This window comes from Dreissena polymorpha, chromosome 5, assembly GCF_020536995.1.
Source record: "Dreissena polymorpha isolate Duluth1 chromosome 5, UMN_Dpol_1.0, whole genome shotgun sequence".
Classification (NCBI taxonomy): Eukaryota; Metazoa; Mollusca; class Bivalvia; order Myida; family Dreissenidae; genus Dreissena; species Dreissena polymorpha.
Genome location: NC_068359.1, coordinates 59414917 through 59432416, shown reverse-complemented (window position 1 = coordinate 59432416; position 17500 = coordinate 59414917). Strand labels below are relative to the sequence as shown.

At 33.2% G+C, this 17500-nt stretch overlaps 1 protein-coding gene across 1 annotated transcript in view; it reads right to left on the bottom strand.

Annotated features, from left to right (window-relative positions):
* LOC127831263 (heat shock 70 kDa protein 12B-like) overlaps positions 1-17500 on the bottom strand; it is a 46962-nt gene that overhangs the window by 807 nt on the left and 28655 nt on the right. Inside the window, exons 3-4 of the mRNA XM_052356244.1 lie at positions 1211-1291; positions 199-346 (exon numbers count right to left, since the gene is read on the bottom strand). Coding sequence (XP_052212204.1) covers positions 199-346; positions 1211-1291 — 229 coding nt within the window. The remainder of the gene's footprint in view (positions 1-198; positions 347-1210; positions 1292-17500) is intronic.

Genomic DNA, 17500 nt, shown 5'->3' with positions numbered 1-17500 from the left:
AAGAAGGCTTGGTCTACGAAAGTTCCGCCACATGCTCTATCTGTAGCTTTGTAAAATACTTCTATTTCACCATCTTCACAAACCTTGCATATAGTGATGTCTATTGTTCCACCTTTTAAATAGACATTGGTTTACACACTCAACTGTACATATATATACTGTATATAGCAGTTTATTTAATCAGATGTGCATGCCTACCTCCTGCATCTATGACTACATATTGTTTTCCTGGTCGGCAGGGTGAAATATCGCTTGATGCACCTGCGTCAACTGGACAGTTTTGCCAATATATTGACGCCGCTTGAGGCTCTAACGCAATCGTCATTTTTTCTGGCGAAATTCCAGCCTTTCAAATATAAAATGTTAAAAAAGATGTAAAAACATTTTCGACGAAATTATAAATTTCTAAAGCAATGGGGAGGTCATGTGTCATGCAAGTACGAAAGGCATACAATTGAAGACCGAAAATAACGTAAATGCCAAAATTATTAATACTAGCAAACTATTGCTGTAGACGTAGTCAAGAAAGAACATTAACAGAACCTGTGATTCTCATGTTTTTAAACATTAGTTTGTGGTGTTGTTTTTTCTAATGTATGATATGTTGCAAAATATGTTTGAGAATATGCCGTTAATATTAAACGTTGCATATCGATGGCTCATCAAGGTCAAATGGTCATATCAGAAATGTGACAGACCACTAAGGGCCTCATCGAGTTATAGTGACCTGTCTGCATAAAAATAGAAACGACCGAAGCTAAGGTACAAAACTAGAAATGGTCGGGCATCGACACAAAAAGTTCCGCTGGCCACTTGCACTATGCACATTTAACGGCCTGCTTAATTTATATTTGGAAGTCAACCTCAACAACGGACCTTGGATGTTGATAGGAAGAATAACCATGTATCATGTAACATATGTTTATTCATATTTCTTTAAAGTCCATAACACTTTTCGCGGACATGGAAACACAAATTTAAAAATCGCTACGAATCAAATCCACATTAAACGCGCTATGAAGGAAACGCTTTTATTTTTCTACAAAATGTTCATTGAAGTTAGCTGTATTGGACGGCGTAAAATCCAATCATACTGAAACCGTGTATATTATTGTTGCTAGATAAGTATTTGGATGGGCGGTTGGAAGGTGTATAGATGTCTATAATTTGGAATATATAGGTCTCTTTATTCACAATAACCTATAAGTACCTCCTTAGCTGCAAGTCTCATAAATTGCTTCGCTGAATTGTCCCATATTGCAGGAACAGTGAGTACCCAATGGATGTCTCCCTGAACAAGCCCAAAGACCTGGTTTTGAGACATGTTAAGCATGCCGTCCATCATGAATCTAAAATGTATTCGCAACTGCGACATTTATAATTAATCAAAATGTATTGTTTGCTTAAACTATTAAAACAATATTTGTTGCTGGTGTCTTCCTTGAATAAAATGCGATCCGTTAAATGCTTAACTTCTTCACTGCAGAAGATTAAAGATCAGACTTGAAACTTAATGCTGAAGCACTTGCAACATCAAGTTAAGAACAATTGTTATAGATCAATCATGAATCTAGATTGTATTTTGCAAATAAATTCTAAGTTGTATAATTCTTCGAATTCCGATATTCGTAGCTATATTACGTTTGCGTTCAATACATTTTACATTAGTAATTGCCCTCGTTATCTTGTTTGAATAAAATGCATCGTTTTTAGTGAAGTACATCCTTCACTAATATAAAAGGTAAGACATAAAACTCTACATTTAAGAACCATATAAAGTGACTAATATTATTTTCTATGAAAGATAAATAATTTTGTTTAAATATAACGATATAATAATATAATTGTAAACCCGTGCATATACATGTTACGTTAAATTGTTGATGGTTATCGTGCATCTCCATGTACAAACCTTATTGACAAGGAGAATACTGTTCGAGCTGGAAGACTTTTCCCGCATTGGTCAACCAGCATTGTGTCTTTGTGAATTGGCTGAAACAGTACTGTACTCGTTAGTTGTCTGGTAAGAGTAACATGATTTTATCAGTAACAAGACAGTATCAATTTTTACAATTTAGTATTGATTTTATGCTTAACGAACTGTCCACAATTTGAACATACATAAGTCTGTTAGTCCAACAATGAATGTCGATTGTCGCGTGTTGAGGTGTACAGATGATAATCAAAGCAACACGAGAAACGATACTCGACAATTACCAACGATACACGATTTTCCAATTTTTGAAAGTATAAGTTATGACCGAGCGTACGTGTTCAATTTTGAGTGTCGTATCGTATGTCATTTGAATTATTTTAGCATCGTCCTTTGGACAGTATTAACATTATTCAACAAAACAAGCGACAGTATCTAGCATGATTTAATGAAAGTATCCGACAATTGCCGAATATGAAATTACGTTTATGGATGTTGAAGCAAAATGTATTGAATGGTACGAAATTAAAGATCACATTTACAGGTCTTTGCGCGTAGAAGTTTGTAGCAGGGTTCGGTATAAGGAGATCTTATACTGCCTTGCTATACGAGCTAGCTTTTATAGCGACGCGGTAGGGTGTCTGCCTGATTTAGAATCGGGAGTTCCCGAGTTCGATCCCCATGATGGTTGGGGATTATTCTGGCTGGGTTACATTGGCGCCCAACGTAAAATACCCACCATGTGTGTCAGACGTCCCGCAGATGTCGTGGCATGGGGAAATTTATGGAAGAATTTCTCAAATTGAGGGTGTGTATGTAGCAGGGTTCGGTATAAGGAGAACTTATACTGCCTTGCTATATGAGTTAGCTTCTAAAGCGACGCGGTAGAGTGTCTGCCTGATTTAAAACCGGGAGGTCTCGCGATTGATCCTCGTGGTGGTCGGGGATTTTTCTGACTGGGTTATAAGTTTATAAAGTGTTATTTGAATCCCCATATTAACTATGCATATATATATATATATATATATATATATATATATATATATATATATATATATATATATATATATATATATATATAAGTGAAGCTCAAAGTATAGTTCCAATCAAATTGACGTACGCATTGACGTCTTACCTTATTTAAAAGCATCAGTTGGAATCTGTGAAAGTAGTACCATTCTTTGTTGTCTCCCGTCGAGCAAAGCTCGCTGTATTTTGTTTCTGCCTCAAATCCAAACTTGTCCAATTTTTTACCATCCGGTGTTATTAACACGCACGTCGGAGCTGTATTTGTTATAAAGAATGTTGCAGTAATTAATACAGGTTACGAGCAGTTGTCTGAATATCACTGTACCTTGGTCGAATACCAAACAAGAACTATGCAGTTATGTCCATAGTACCACACTGAATGCACACGCATCATTAATACCGTTACACTAATTGCTATTCGTTAAAAACTAGTAGATCGTTCAAATAACACTTTTCTTAGTTATGTATTTTGTTGAAAATAAAACTAGGTACAAAGCAGTGTAAGGACTTATCATCATTAATGTTAGGGTTACTTTATTAAAAGCAAGGTAAGCATATTATAAGTTGCAATAATGCAACTCCAATATTTTGACCCCTCGGATCGCTGGGAGCTGCAGCTGTTTACGGCACATTTCATGTCAAATCTCCCGCCTGGAACAAATGCGCAAAGTAAAGCAACTTACATGATGTGGTGTACTCGCATGATAATGATAATAATCCAAAGTTTCAAACACGTGAACGGTTCATGAAAATGTGTAAGTTTGGAAAAAGCCGAATATTCCGAATTCGAATAAACGCTATCGATTATCTCCGGAATCCCCAGGGAGATAGATCTCGTGTCTAATCAACCATTCGTACTACACACACTTTCTATGGAACCTCCGTAAGATATATCGAATCGTCAATTCAAAACTTCGGCTTTCGGTTTGAAAACGGTTTTTATCAACTTTCTGTTTTGAGCATTTATCCACAAACAGCACGAAAATTGATATCGGTACCAGGCTATTGAGAAGAAGCATTGTTTTCTTTTTGTAGAATGGTCCAAAATAAACCCCCATGCTAGGTCGGCATATTCGCAACCTACAAACACATTATCAGAGCACTACTACCATGATCTTACTGGTCTTAACACGATCTGTTATCTAGTTGAAGATATACATTGTCCAACAACTTAACACGAAACGCCACAAAAGAACACAAGGCTCAGTATCCATGCAAACCTCCTTAGTCTTACGTTTAAATGAAAAAAATTCAATGCAAAATTAAGTATTGCTTTCTTTTTTTTACTTATAACGAGTTTGATTCTGACCTGACAGGCAGAAAAGAGATCCTAAGTATGTGTTATTAACATACCTACAACATTTCAGTGCAACATCATTATCCAAACTTGACTTTTTGAGTGGAAACATTTTCTTTTTTTAAGAACAGTAACATTGCCTTGACTCAACAGGCCCCTTATACATTCCCAAGCTTGGTTCCCGTGCGAGCTTGCTTTATCCAACATTTACATTGGTCATATTAGACTAATGATATAAATCGGAGACCACCTGTTTGATTGCCCTTACAACCGCCCCAGAACTACCTCAGAACGCCTGCTCGTCCGCTCCAAAACAACGCCCGCCATACTCCTATATAATTGCTATGATGTTGAGTTTGTTAAAAACCTAGTTAAAACAATAAAACATATCAAATGTAATATCAGTTGAATATAGCAAAGAAGCTCTTTTCACCTTTATAGGATACAAAATTGCCTGCATCCCATGTACACATATCTATTCGGGTTGGATCTAATTCAAAGTCATATAGTAATGAGAATCCCCATCCGGAGTAGGTTGTTCCGAAATCGATGGCAGCCGACACCAGAGCCGACACCAGAGTAGTACTAGTGGCCTGTAATATGAAAACTTATACAAAGCGTGTGTGTATAAGCACTCTATCGATGTTACCAAGGGGACTATATGTTTTCCCCGTCCATATGTCTGCCCGTCTGTTCTTCTTTCCATCAGTCCATCTATCCATCGGAGCCTTGCTCCTAAGATAGCTAAACATTTCCTAAGCTTTGGGGCATATAGGGGTATAACGTCGTAATTGTCATCACAAATCATTGTAGTTGCTATGATAACAAAACTAATTAAATGTTTAAATCTTGGAATCATGCCATAGATCAAAACTGTACTCGAGCAACGTCCATGAAGCTTGTTAGAAATTATGGTTATAAATGTTATATGTGTGGAAAATATTTCAGTTTTACTTTTGTAATATAAAATTTAAGCTGCTACGGCCTAAGATGTTTATGTTACATAAATAATTGAAAACTAAAATGTGTAGCTACGATAACTCCATAGCACGTAAGGTGGGTTAATGACACTTAGTATGTGGACACGGGAAACATGCACACAATTGCAGTTGTGTGTCTGCCAATGCGTATATCTGCTCGTAGGTAAAATTTGTAATCAACAATGAATGCGAATGGACTTTAACAAGGTTGATAAAAGTAAGTGTATATAAAACTATACAGCTAATAGACATGCTATTTTAGTTCTTTCTAAAGACACAACTTCGATTGCTATGCTAAAAAAATAGTTTAAAACTTAACTCTAACTAAAAAGTACAAACGTTAGGATGATGTCGATACATGATCGACATGCTAATTATTAAGTTTTGTATGTCTGTATGTTCGTCCGATAGTTCGTTCACCCGATGAATCTGTTTCCTGCTATTGCTAAAAAATACTTAGCTGAGCTACGAAACTCAGAAATTAGATAGACATGTAAATGATCCATATGAACTTTATTTCAGATTATCTGTGGTTGCTATGTTTACAGATATAAGAAAACTAAAATATTCAATTATCGGCATCTCCAAACGTACATTAATAAGGTTGATGCTACTTATTTCAGTTTTTCAAAACACCAAAAATTGTGGTTATTATGTATGTGGAAATTATTGTATATACTGAAATAACAATGAAAGTTTGAATTGTTTCTGTTGATTCATTTTCACATCGTTTAGATAGACGTAACATAATTCATCATCTGTTAAAGTATTGATATAGTTTAAAAATATATATTTAAGAAAATGTGTGAAATTTTATTTCACAAAGGTATACATGTTCTTGTCCTTTAACAAAATATATACAATATATATATATATATATATATATATATATATATATATATATATATATATAGTTTTAAATAAGGCCAAAACAACAAAAAAATGGTGTGGTTCAGGTTACGGGCTAAACAAAATTAGGGTAGGTAGGTAGGAAAATATTTTAATTTTAATTTTATTTTATTTTGTTGAACGACTTGTTTCCAATACATACATATGCAATCTAGCACAAAAACCATTTAACTTCTGATTAGGGTGAATGGTCAATTCATGGCTTCACTTGTCTGTAGCCATGCATGGACTTTTTATCTATTTCAAAAACAAACTTCAGAAAACGTTTTTATAGGGAGAAAACTACTGTAAATATTGATGGATAATAACCCAAAAATACTTTGAAAAACATAGCTTAATAACTAAGGCTAAGACCTTTTTGACAGTCATACCTTAACTGAAGGCTCAAAAAGCCCCGAATTTTGGAGCCTGGTCGCACCTATTATGTAAAACATTAACAAAAATTGACGAAGAAGATGATTTCTCCATTGCGTCGCAGTCGATCTATGCATTTAAAACATGTACGTACAGCGCCTTGCCGATGAGTCAGAGTGAGTCAGAGTGAGTGAGCTAGGGCTGGCCCAAAATTTCTCAACCCGTTTTCGTTTTTCGGTGCGCAAAGACTGGTTTTGAAATAATTATATACACTATCAACTTGTTTATATTTATTGTTAACGACAACAAGGCCATATCACGTATCATAATGTAACATACAGTTTTCGATATAGAAATAATTAGTATGGTACTTGTCAAAGTACAAACATAATTTATTGTATAGGTGTACATTTAATAGTGGTGTCGATTGTCCCAAATTTAAAATCCTGAGAATTAGTCTGGGAGTCTTGGCATCGCAGCCGCAGGATCCCAACATGAATAAAGGGCAGTGTCCCCAACCCGATCCTAAGCCCTTATTAATTGTGCCTTTGTATAGTATTTCTTATTATATTGTCAGGTGAATACAATTCGAAATATTACAAACCACACCGTTCGTATCACCAAATGTGTATTCGTCATTCTATTTCTTCTATAAAGAACGTCGAAAATCAATTATAGTCAACGAAAAAATAATGTATCCGAAAACGACAGTCCGAAAAATTGTATGCGTTTTGCACATGAAATAGAATGTGCATATCGTTTGTCTGCAGAAAATGAAAACCAGCAACCTAGCAAATATACAATTTGTTTGACATATTGCTTGACAATAGCATATTTTGTTGGTAAACAACTACTTATTATCACCTTTTAATTTCAAACGATAATCGGCAGAAAGGTGTAACATCATCGAGATAGAACTAATTATTTAATTATCAGCCTTTAATAGATCGATCTATAGTCTGGAGAAAGGTGTAAAGTGATTAGCTTAGAAATAATTTGTTTATTGTTACGCTTCTTTTCATTTGTTTCTATTTTTATACGACGTTTGCCATCGGCCGCAATATTGTTGGCGGACGACAGAATCAACTGTGTATTTCAGTGTCTGCGCATGAATGACCCAAAATTATTTGTGAGCAAATTCAATGCTGATTGGTCAGCTACCACGTGCGCTTCAATAACAATATAAGGTCAAGCGATGTCTCATGCTTTAGTGCAGACCGGTTTTCGTTGATTGTTCAAATTGCGAACACTTTCATTGAAAACAAAGAGAAAATATAGACAACCTGTCTGTATTTAAATGGCGGATGTTTTCAGTGAAATTTTACGAGATTTTAGCATTTTCGCAAATTAGATTATTCTTGAGCCAAATTCTCAATATTTTCGCAAATGGCTGAAATGGCGAACGACAGCGCGAGCCTCATCGGACTAGGCTTACGGTGCCCGCGTAAAAATCGCATTCCGTTAAAACAGTCGGCGTGGCTAAAAACCGATCCTCCGGTACAGTTTTAATTTAACCGCAATTTTTTCATTGGCTTTTAATTTTGAATAAAATGTTGTCAGGTCGCAGCAAAATAATAGGCTCGGTCGGGGAACCGTAACCACAAAATTATTTTTTTTGGTCTAACTAGTATTTTTATGTTAAATAAATGCCAAACATACACTTTGAAACATAACTAATCGCCTATTAAATATACAATTCATAATTTGATTCTTCTCATTATCACTCTTGATTTTGTAAGAAATGTTGTTAAAAACAACTGAAACGCCCAAATGGAATCGCAATATAAAAAGTCAAATGGATGTTTGAAGCAATAAAAATCTGCATGGAGCGCCCACTCTTATCTCTGTCGAATAAGTAATAAAAGATTGTCGAATTTCATAACTGGTAGCGGCACTATCCTATTCGATTTTAAAGTAATGCATGAGATACGTGTTTGTAACACACACTCACAAAAGTCCCTGACATGTTGGACCAGGCTTAACAAGAATATTTGTAATATATTACAAAGTTTTAAATATGTTCGGCAGAAATGTCCGCAATATGAAGACACAATATGACATGCAGCAAACGTTTCATTGTTTTTATTTAAATACATGACTGATTTGTTGCATAATATGTTTAACGTTATGTCAAACGAATTGCATTTAAACTATGATTCATTCATGGCTTTAAGGGATGTGCCCACGAAATGTGCGTGAATTTATTAAACTTCCAGTTTTACCAGTGTATTATTACACTCAGCACATTTACAAATGCGATATGAGGTACAATAATACAAGTACAACTAAAAGATACAAGACAGACTGCGGGTATGCACAGTTATAATGATGTGTGTTAATATTTATAATATACACAAACATCAACAGTAAACAAGCATATGAACATATTATAATGTATATAATGCGATAATTATGCAAACAAAATATCAACAAAACATAGACAATAACGTGTTGTATGCCGGATGGCTAATGCATTCTGTTCAAAACTTCATTTAAGAACTTGCCAAGATTCAATATTATGTGTTTATTTTTAACGTTCATTAAGGCATCAACACTGACGCAATAACTGTTTCTTATATATTTTCGAGGTACAATTTTTTCCGGTTTGAAGCAACAGTGTGCCTTAAAAGTGCGGCATTATTAACATTTTGCCTCCAAAATTGTAATGAAAAAAAACGCCAACAAATGACATGCCTAAAATAGCCATGGCATAAGCAATTTATGAACACAACATAATAACATAAATAAACAAACCAAATGTCATGTTATCTTTTGGGGAAAATGCAAGGTCTTTAACATATATTGAAACCAATATTGGCGACATTACCTCAACTTTCCAATGTTATCGATTTAACACGCGACTTATCATTCGAATCCATATCTATAACTATTCTAAGCAATGACCTCTTATACCAGATTTAAACATTTTTACAGTAATGCATTGCGGAATGTAACTTCAACACATGTAAACATACATGTGTATTTCATAAAGGATATTTGTTGGATTTGGTGGATTATCGATTTTAATTCACGAGTGATCATAGAAAATAATATTTTCACGAGTGGCGTTAACAAATTTTCTTTATATTTTATGCTTTTTTTCACAGTTTATATACATTGTTAAAGAGTTTAACTAAAGAATTTCGTTGGAAAAATGACGTCATTTCGTCAAAAAATGACGTCATTTAACATAAACAGTGAAAATTATCGATAATTTTCACTGATAATTTTCATTGTTTGAAACAGTGAAATTATCAGTTTTAATTAACTGATATTTCTCTATAAACCACCGTAAAGCATAAAATAAGAGAAAATTAGTTGGGTTCGGTGGATTTTCGATTTTTAAATGTTTTCTTACTCTGAACTGCGATCCAAAAACTGCTTTTTATTGCAATAACTTCGCAATGCGCTCATTTAAAATCGTGAAAAATAATTTCGATAATCTACGTACTAAAGTAATCCCTCTATAATTATTTATATCAATAACACTTATTTTGGAAGGAAATATTAGCCCGTCCTTCCATTTATTTGGAAATAAACTCGATACACTTATACAGTTTAGCAAACTAACCAAACAGCACAAATAGTTACATAACATATCACGGTATTACATAAAGTATTCGTTCAAAAACCATAACTCTCCGATAATTTTTTTTGTAAAAATGTATTATTGCAAAATAAAGTTATTCGACAGAGATAGGTTTGTTATACTCAGCGAATACTTAATTTCCAAGTTGAACTCATAATTGTATCATACATCGTCTTTTTGTATTAACAAATATTACATGTTACTACAAAGGCTTATTAACGTGGGGGTGTTAAAATGTATAATTTAATTAATTGACGCTATGTGCTACTTAAAAAAATCACAATGCTTTTGTTGAAAAAATATCTCATACATATTTTGCCAATGAAAACAACAATTCTTAATGCAAATTAAGTCATTAATTGATTGAACACACATGTGTTCTCTTGATCTGCTTTACTGAGTGAAAAAGAACGAAAAGCTTCATTGTCCTCATTTAGGTTCGCAATCGTAATCGAACCAGTTTGTATTGTGTGTATAGCTATTTACAAAGAAAATAAGGTTTGTTTTATGAAATAACTAGTACCTATCACAGCGACTGTTTTCAGTAAATATATTCGATACGTCAATATTTGATGGGTTAACTTGATTAATCTATATGTTGTAGAAAAATAAATACAAGTATCATAGAAATAATCCCTAACCGAAACTTCTCCATAACTTTATGCTTCACATCAGTGTATGATGGAATTTTAGTGCCGTATTTCTTTATAAGGAAACATATGTTGTTGATTTTTATTATTCGATGTGTGCTTGCGTCTGATTCTATCGAATATGGAATAAATACAGTATATTATTTTATTTTTTATTTCGCAAACTCCGACCAAATATAGGTGTAATATTCTTCGAACAAATTATCAATTATTTTGGCATTTTTTTTGGGGGGGGGGATACATATGTTTGTTCCAAACGTTTCTACATGAATGTAAACAGGCAAAAATAGGCAACAAATCATTACTTATTGTAAAAAAAATTACATTCTCTTCGAGTTTTGCAGCATGGTTGTAGATACGTAAGCAGTATCCTTTCGCTTATGGGGAAGTCCTTAAACCAGTGTTTTCTTCGTGTGTTAAAAACTATATTCAAGTAAAGAAACTTTCTAATTTTTGGGCAGCGCCCAAACAAATTAATGGTACATATATTTTACAAAATGTATCAAAATAAAGATATGCTGTGTTTGTCGATGTAATGAAAAAGTGTGATCAGTTGTAGTAAGTTTTTTTTCGTTAATATTTATCTAAAAGATGTATCAGAGGAAATAATTTGTAAATGCACCCAAGGTGATGTTCATGCACATATCTGATATAATAGTTTCACGCTTAACCCTTGAAATTACGTTTAGCAAGATTAATCAAATTACAGAGAGCATGTTCTACTCCGACTAAATAAACACGGCAAATGACTGCTGTTTCGTGAGGGACAAATCTCTTGTTTACTATAGTGCTACCCGCCTAGACTATGCGCTAGCTGGTTTGACTAAGGATACATTTTGTGGAAGGACATTTGTACTCGTGATTCTTATCTTTTATTTCTCTTTATGTGATCCAGTAATGACAGGATTGTCAAATGATGGCTCTACCAAATATAATGTCCGATACCATTGACAGCAATCAATGATTAAATATTTTAACAGTGAAAACGGCCTTTAAATAACCTTAACATTGAAGTATCTTACATATTTGAAGATTTGTTATTGGTAAATTAATATGTATGCGAAAGTAACGTTTTATATACGTTAACATGAGTTGTTTTAATTTAAGCAGAATCAATTTCCATATAAACATGTAGGTAAACGAAGGTCTTAGAGATCGATTCGATAACCTGTTGTCGTTTTGTAAAGAGTATTATTTACAGTTAATGTTAGTTCGCATTTGAACACTCATTCAAATGTAGTATTTACAATGACTTATATCATTTAATGATATACTGAATTATGCAGTATGTGCTTTATCATTACCTTTATGACACATTTAATTGTAATATATGGTTTAATTGTACTTTTACGGGTACACAACGTTCTTTCCTAAATATTTCTTCCTTTACAACATACCTAACAGTAAATTTAAAGGCCTCGGTATGTTACGCATTTTTCTTACTGGCATTAAACAGTAAAAAGAGCGGAACTTGGAGAAACACCGTCATTATCATAACGAAAATCAAGGTTTTCATCAAGACCTGACTCATGACGATTCTTATAATTCGCTTTGCCAGACAAGATGACCAACGAAGAATAATTTAGAAGAACAGAGCATCCGCTCGTTCAAATAAGCGATAAAAAAGGTTGCAACATTTTAAAATTTGCATCAAATTCAAGGCAATCTCTCATCCCAAGTGATTGTGGAGCGGTATATGTAGATACCCAGTTGCACAGGGTCAGTGCAATAAATTTATTGCAAAACGGGTTGGAGTGTATTATTGCAATGTGAAAATATTATAATAACCCGTTTTCGTTTTGCAATAAACCGTTTTGCAATAAAATCATCTCTCTTGTATTAATTAATTCAAATGGATTGGGGAGAGTTAAAATCGAGTTTCAAGTGTTGTTTTTAAATAAAATTGTTTTAAAAAACTGTTATGAAACTTCCTTTATACCGTTTTAAATCAATATGAAACAATAATAAATATGTGATGATTTTATTGCGAAACGGGTTGTTACACAAAATTCACATTGTAATGAGATATTTCAACACGTTTTTCCATACATTATTGCATTTTTGCATTATCTTAACTTTAGTACTAAATTGTTTGAAACCACTTTCGATACAAATTCTGTGTTATTTTGTCGTATTAAATCTCGAAATTCACCACCTTCCATGCATTTTAATTTTAAGTCTAAACTCACTGTTTTGTGTATTTTTTTAAACAATTATATTTTAATAAAATTTTTGAAACTCCCTTTTAACTCTTCCAATTTATATGCATTGATTAATACAAGAGTGATAATTTTATTGCAAAACGTGTTTATTGCAAAACGGGTTGTAATAAAATTTTCACAATGCAATCAGACACTCCAATCCATTTTGCAATAAAATTATTGCAAATATATGTGCGATGATTTTATTGCAAAACATGTTTATTGCAAAACGGATTGTTGTAAAAAAATCAAATTGCAATAAGACACTCCAATCCGTTTTGCAATAAATGTATTGCAAAACGGGTGTATTGCACAACGGGTCGTAACATACGTATTAACTTACTCAGTAATTAAAATACAGCGTAAGCATGATGTTTGTACAACGTACACCCTGTTATATGCAAACAGTTTCCACTCTAGTTGGTGTCTTAAGAAAAGCAATGTTTGACTAATATAAGATGTTATTTCAACGATATAAACTTAACATATCAAGTTATTTGATGCCTTTGGTGCATGATCGATTGTATTGCACCGGTTTACATAGAATAATATGTATTTTCACATTTAGTAACGTAAACATACTTGATATATAGTCATTCGTGGGATACAATTGGATAATACTAAGAAAGCAAAACTCATTCGGCATATACCCATTACTTTAACAACAATATATAGAATTTCGGCCAGATAACAACACGAATATCGTTTTGTTGTGCGGATAACCGTACATGTAAGACTATTGATAACATAATTGTGTGCGTATAATGTGACAAACAGGGAGTATTGATAATATATATATATCGACATTTATTCGAGAAAAACACATTTTGATGCTTAACGCACTTAACGTCAAACAGATTAATTTATTTTACTAGATTCAGACCTGCATCAATAATTAAAGCGAACGATGTGAATGCATATGCATAAAATTGAACAGACTTCATACCGAATGACGACATTGAATATGAGAGACGTATATTGTGTACAATTCTGCATGAACATGTAGATATACATTAGTATATGTTTGTACATAATCTTCGTAGTTATTGTGTTGGTTGAGCGTCAAGGTAACGAATTAACCGTAACAAGATACATCAAGATATATGAAACCCATACAATTCTCAAGCCAATATTGGATTCATATTAGCATGTTGGCTTTCAAGCCAGTTGCACTAATAATATCGCCGTGTGTCCTGCTTGTTTTATCGTGTTATAAGTATTTGAAAATACAAAGTGTCCGTTAAGACTGTAATACAATTTGTCAAACATATAAATATCTGTTAGTAAGATTCATTTTTACTGCGTGTGGAATACGATGTTTCAAGAAGCTTTGAAGTCAGATAAAACATTATTCTATATTTTCGTATAAGAACACATATTCAATCAAACAACATATCGTTTTTAGTAAAGTAATTGTGATTGACACAAATTAAGAACATCAAAAGCATGAAAAACAACAGAAGAAGATTACAATGGTCTATTTCAACACGATACCTACCGGTCTGATTAAAAACGTAATGTATTTATTCATTCATCAATCGGATTCTTCCCTGTTACGTGCTATTAAAGTGGTGTATGGCTTCACTTAACGAACCTGACACGTCTATTAAATATTCTAAATGATGTTATAAACGAGATTGGTAGTTGGATAAAACCATGATTCGAGTCGTGCACAATAAACGATTACCGAAACTCTACATTATCGAATTTCATAAATAAGAAAAAACTCTGAAAACTGATAAATCTAACCTTTTCATAGATTGAGAAATTAAGTAACTAAATAAAGGCAAAGTTAATTTAATAACTTAACATATATAATATTTGTTGCATATGTTTGATGATAAACGATTAAAAATAATGGTATAAGCATATATTTGACATATAACTTGCATTAAACATTGAACACAATTGTACACTCTTAAGTATATAGGTTAAATTCAAAATGTAACATGCGTTCATATAATAACCATACGAAATGAATAACATTGACCAGAGCCCTACAGTAGCTGAAGTCGATCATAACTTATTTTGCACGATGACCTCACGAATATCTGTCAGTAGCATTTAATTATTTTGTTTGACAAAAATGATCAAATGATAAGTTACTTTTATTTTAATAAAGAACTAGATCGTGAATCAATATTGACGAACTTAAGGTTTTATTGTTTATTATTTAATTATGTTAATATCGTATTCTTTGTTGTAACCAATTTGAATAAATAAGTTAATAATTTGTAAACTAGAGCGCATGAATAATATGCTGATACACTCGACACGCAATCAATGACACGTAAAAATAGCCAACCAAAAATGTGATTGAATAGTGATTTTATATTTTATTATCATACTTTTAATATCCATTTATATTAGGACTGTGATTGCACTGTATTCAGAATTGATAATAGTTTTAATCTTTCTGTCAACTAACCTACTTTTTAGTAGTGTATTTTTCTAGCTTTAAAACACTGTTGTCTTTACATCATTCTCCAATTAAAATATGCACTGAAACTAGTCTTGTTATACATACAATTTGTATGTACATTACTTTCCTTCATTTACGTAGCACGAATAATACGTAGAACGAATATAATATAGGCAATACTTATAGCGCGAATTGTGTGTTTTATTTACAAAATGTCATCAGTTGATTTTAACTGTAATTGCCTTATAAGGAATTGTTCAAACGTACAACTCTGCCTCTGGTACAACAGACGAATATGTTTCAAGTGGCCGTTTAACATGCCTGATGTAAACTCTCTTAACTTTTAAACTATTTTATTTGTTAAAATAACAATTTACACTATTACCATGACGTGTCTAACAGCTCCTGTTTATATATTATACATTTGGCCGTTCCCTTTACACACTGAATAACTATTTCATAGCATGTCATAAACATCTATATTAAATATAAACATTTTGAATGGGCTGAGAACGAAAGACACGGTATTATATGATTCTTCTCCCTCGCCTTGAACTATATACAATTACATGGTCTAGTACGAACATAATTAGATTATAAAATAATAAGTCAGGAACACACTAGGCAAAATAGCAACTCCGATAACATGGTGTCACTTGTTATAGGTATAAGGACGAACGTTGGAAGGTGTAGGAGATAAAGTGGGTGAAGTTTGGGGTAAATAGAAAGAGGTGTTGAAAACATCTGTAGCATGTTTGGTATCAAATCGCTTACTATCAATAATGAATACATGAATTACATCAGATATTTTAATATTCATTAAGTAGTCCCGAATGTCGTCCCAATATAGAATAGTTTCAATGCATGGGAAGAAATATATATATATATATATATATGGAGAAAGATATGCGTTCACAACCAGATACACAGACATACAAACAGACAGGCAGACAAACAGACAGACATATTCCTATTGAAGACTCGGCGTGTGCGCCTAGCTACGGTGCAGAATGAAGCAGACATACTGTGAAATCCCCATCCCCACAAAAAAGATGGTTCTTTCACAGTTATATCCCCCATACTTTCACCGCAACACATCTTCCAATGTTGGAACAGTTTACTTACACAGAAGGGACAGTTACATGGACATTTATTACAAACATGAAACCATAGTTTTATTTGGGCAGGATCCGATAATGATTCATAAACTACCCTAACACTATGTTAGAGACACAGCGGAAATACGTTGGATCTAGAAGATACAGTGAAATTATGAGTATTTTTGTGTTTCAAGGGAGATAATTATATTTCACAACAACGTTATTTCCGTTTTCTGGAATCTATTAATAGATACTCGTTCACATTCGATTGTTTATATATATGGAAAAAGATATGCGTGAACAACCAGATACACAGACATACAAACAGACAGACAGTTAAGCGCGTATGCAACATTTGAGAGCGTCTCGCGCCGTATGAGAATAAAGCATTTGGAGTGGGTTGATATATGCCAACTAGGTCAAAAAATTAACATAAAAAAATATAATTAGAGTTCTCACTATATTTGTATGCAGTGTTTCACAAATTCGCTCGTAAATTAGACCTAGGGAGAAGTACAGTATTGTGGAGTTAGTTTGATTGGTCAATGCAGTATTGGCCTTCAAAAATCAATAACGGAATAACATAGAACGCATTGTTTGTTTATATATCAATCCGTTTTATTGATTAGATAGAAGTATGTCTGAAGTGGACAAACCGAGCTACATGCAACAAAAAAATGTTAAACAACTTCTGAAACGAACCAGGCTGGACTAATCCCAAGCGCCAGATCTTTAAGTTATTTAATATGTTATATCTATTTTAATTAAAGTTGCATAATTATTTAAGGATGTATCTTTTCATCGCTTACCTAATTAGTATCGATAGACGTCTGATATGTTATCTGTTGGTCAAGTAGGCTTTCTTAAATAAGAAGGACATCATGGGTTTATTATAGAAGGGACCGTGTGAGAAACGCATCTGGATTTATTTTCACCGACGACAATACCTCTTTTAAGTGAGAGCTATTGATTTTACATACGCGCGCCTCACTGCAAACTTTAATGCAACAACGTCGTGAGTCGGCAGAAACCTGAC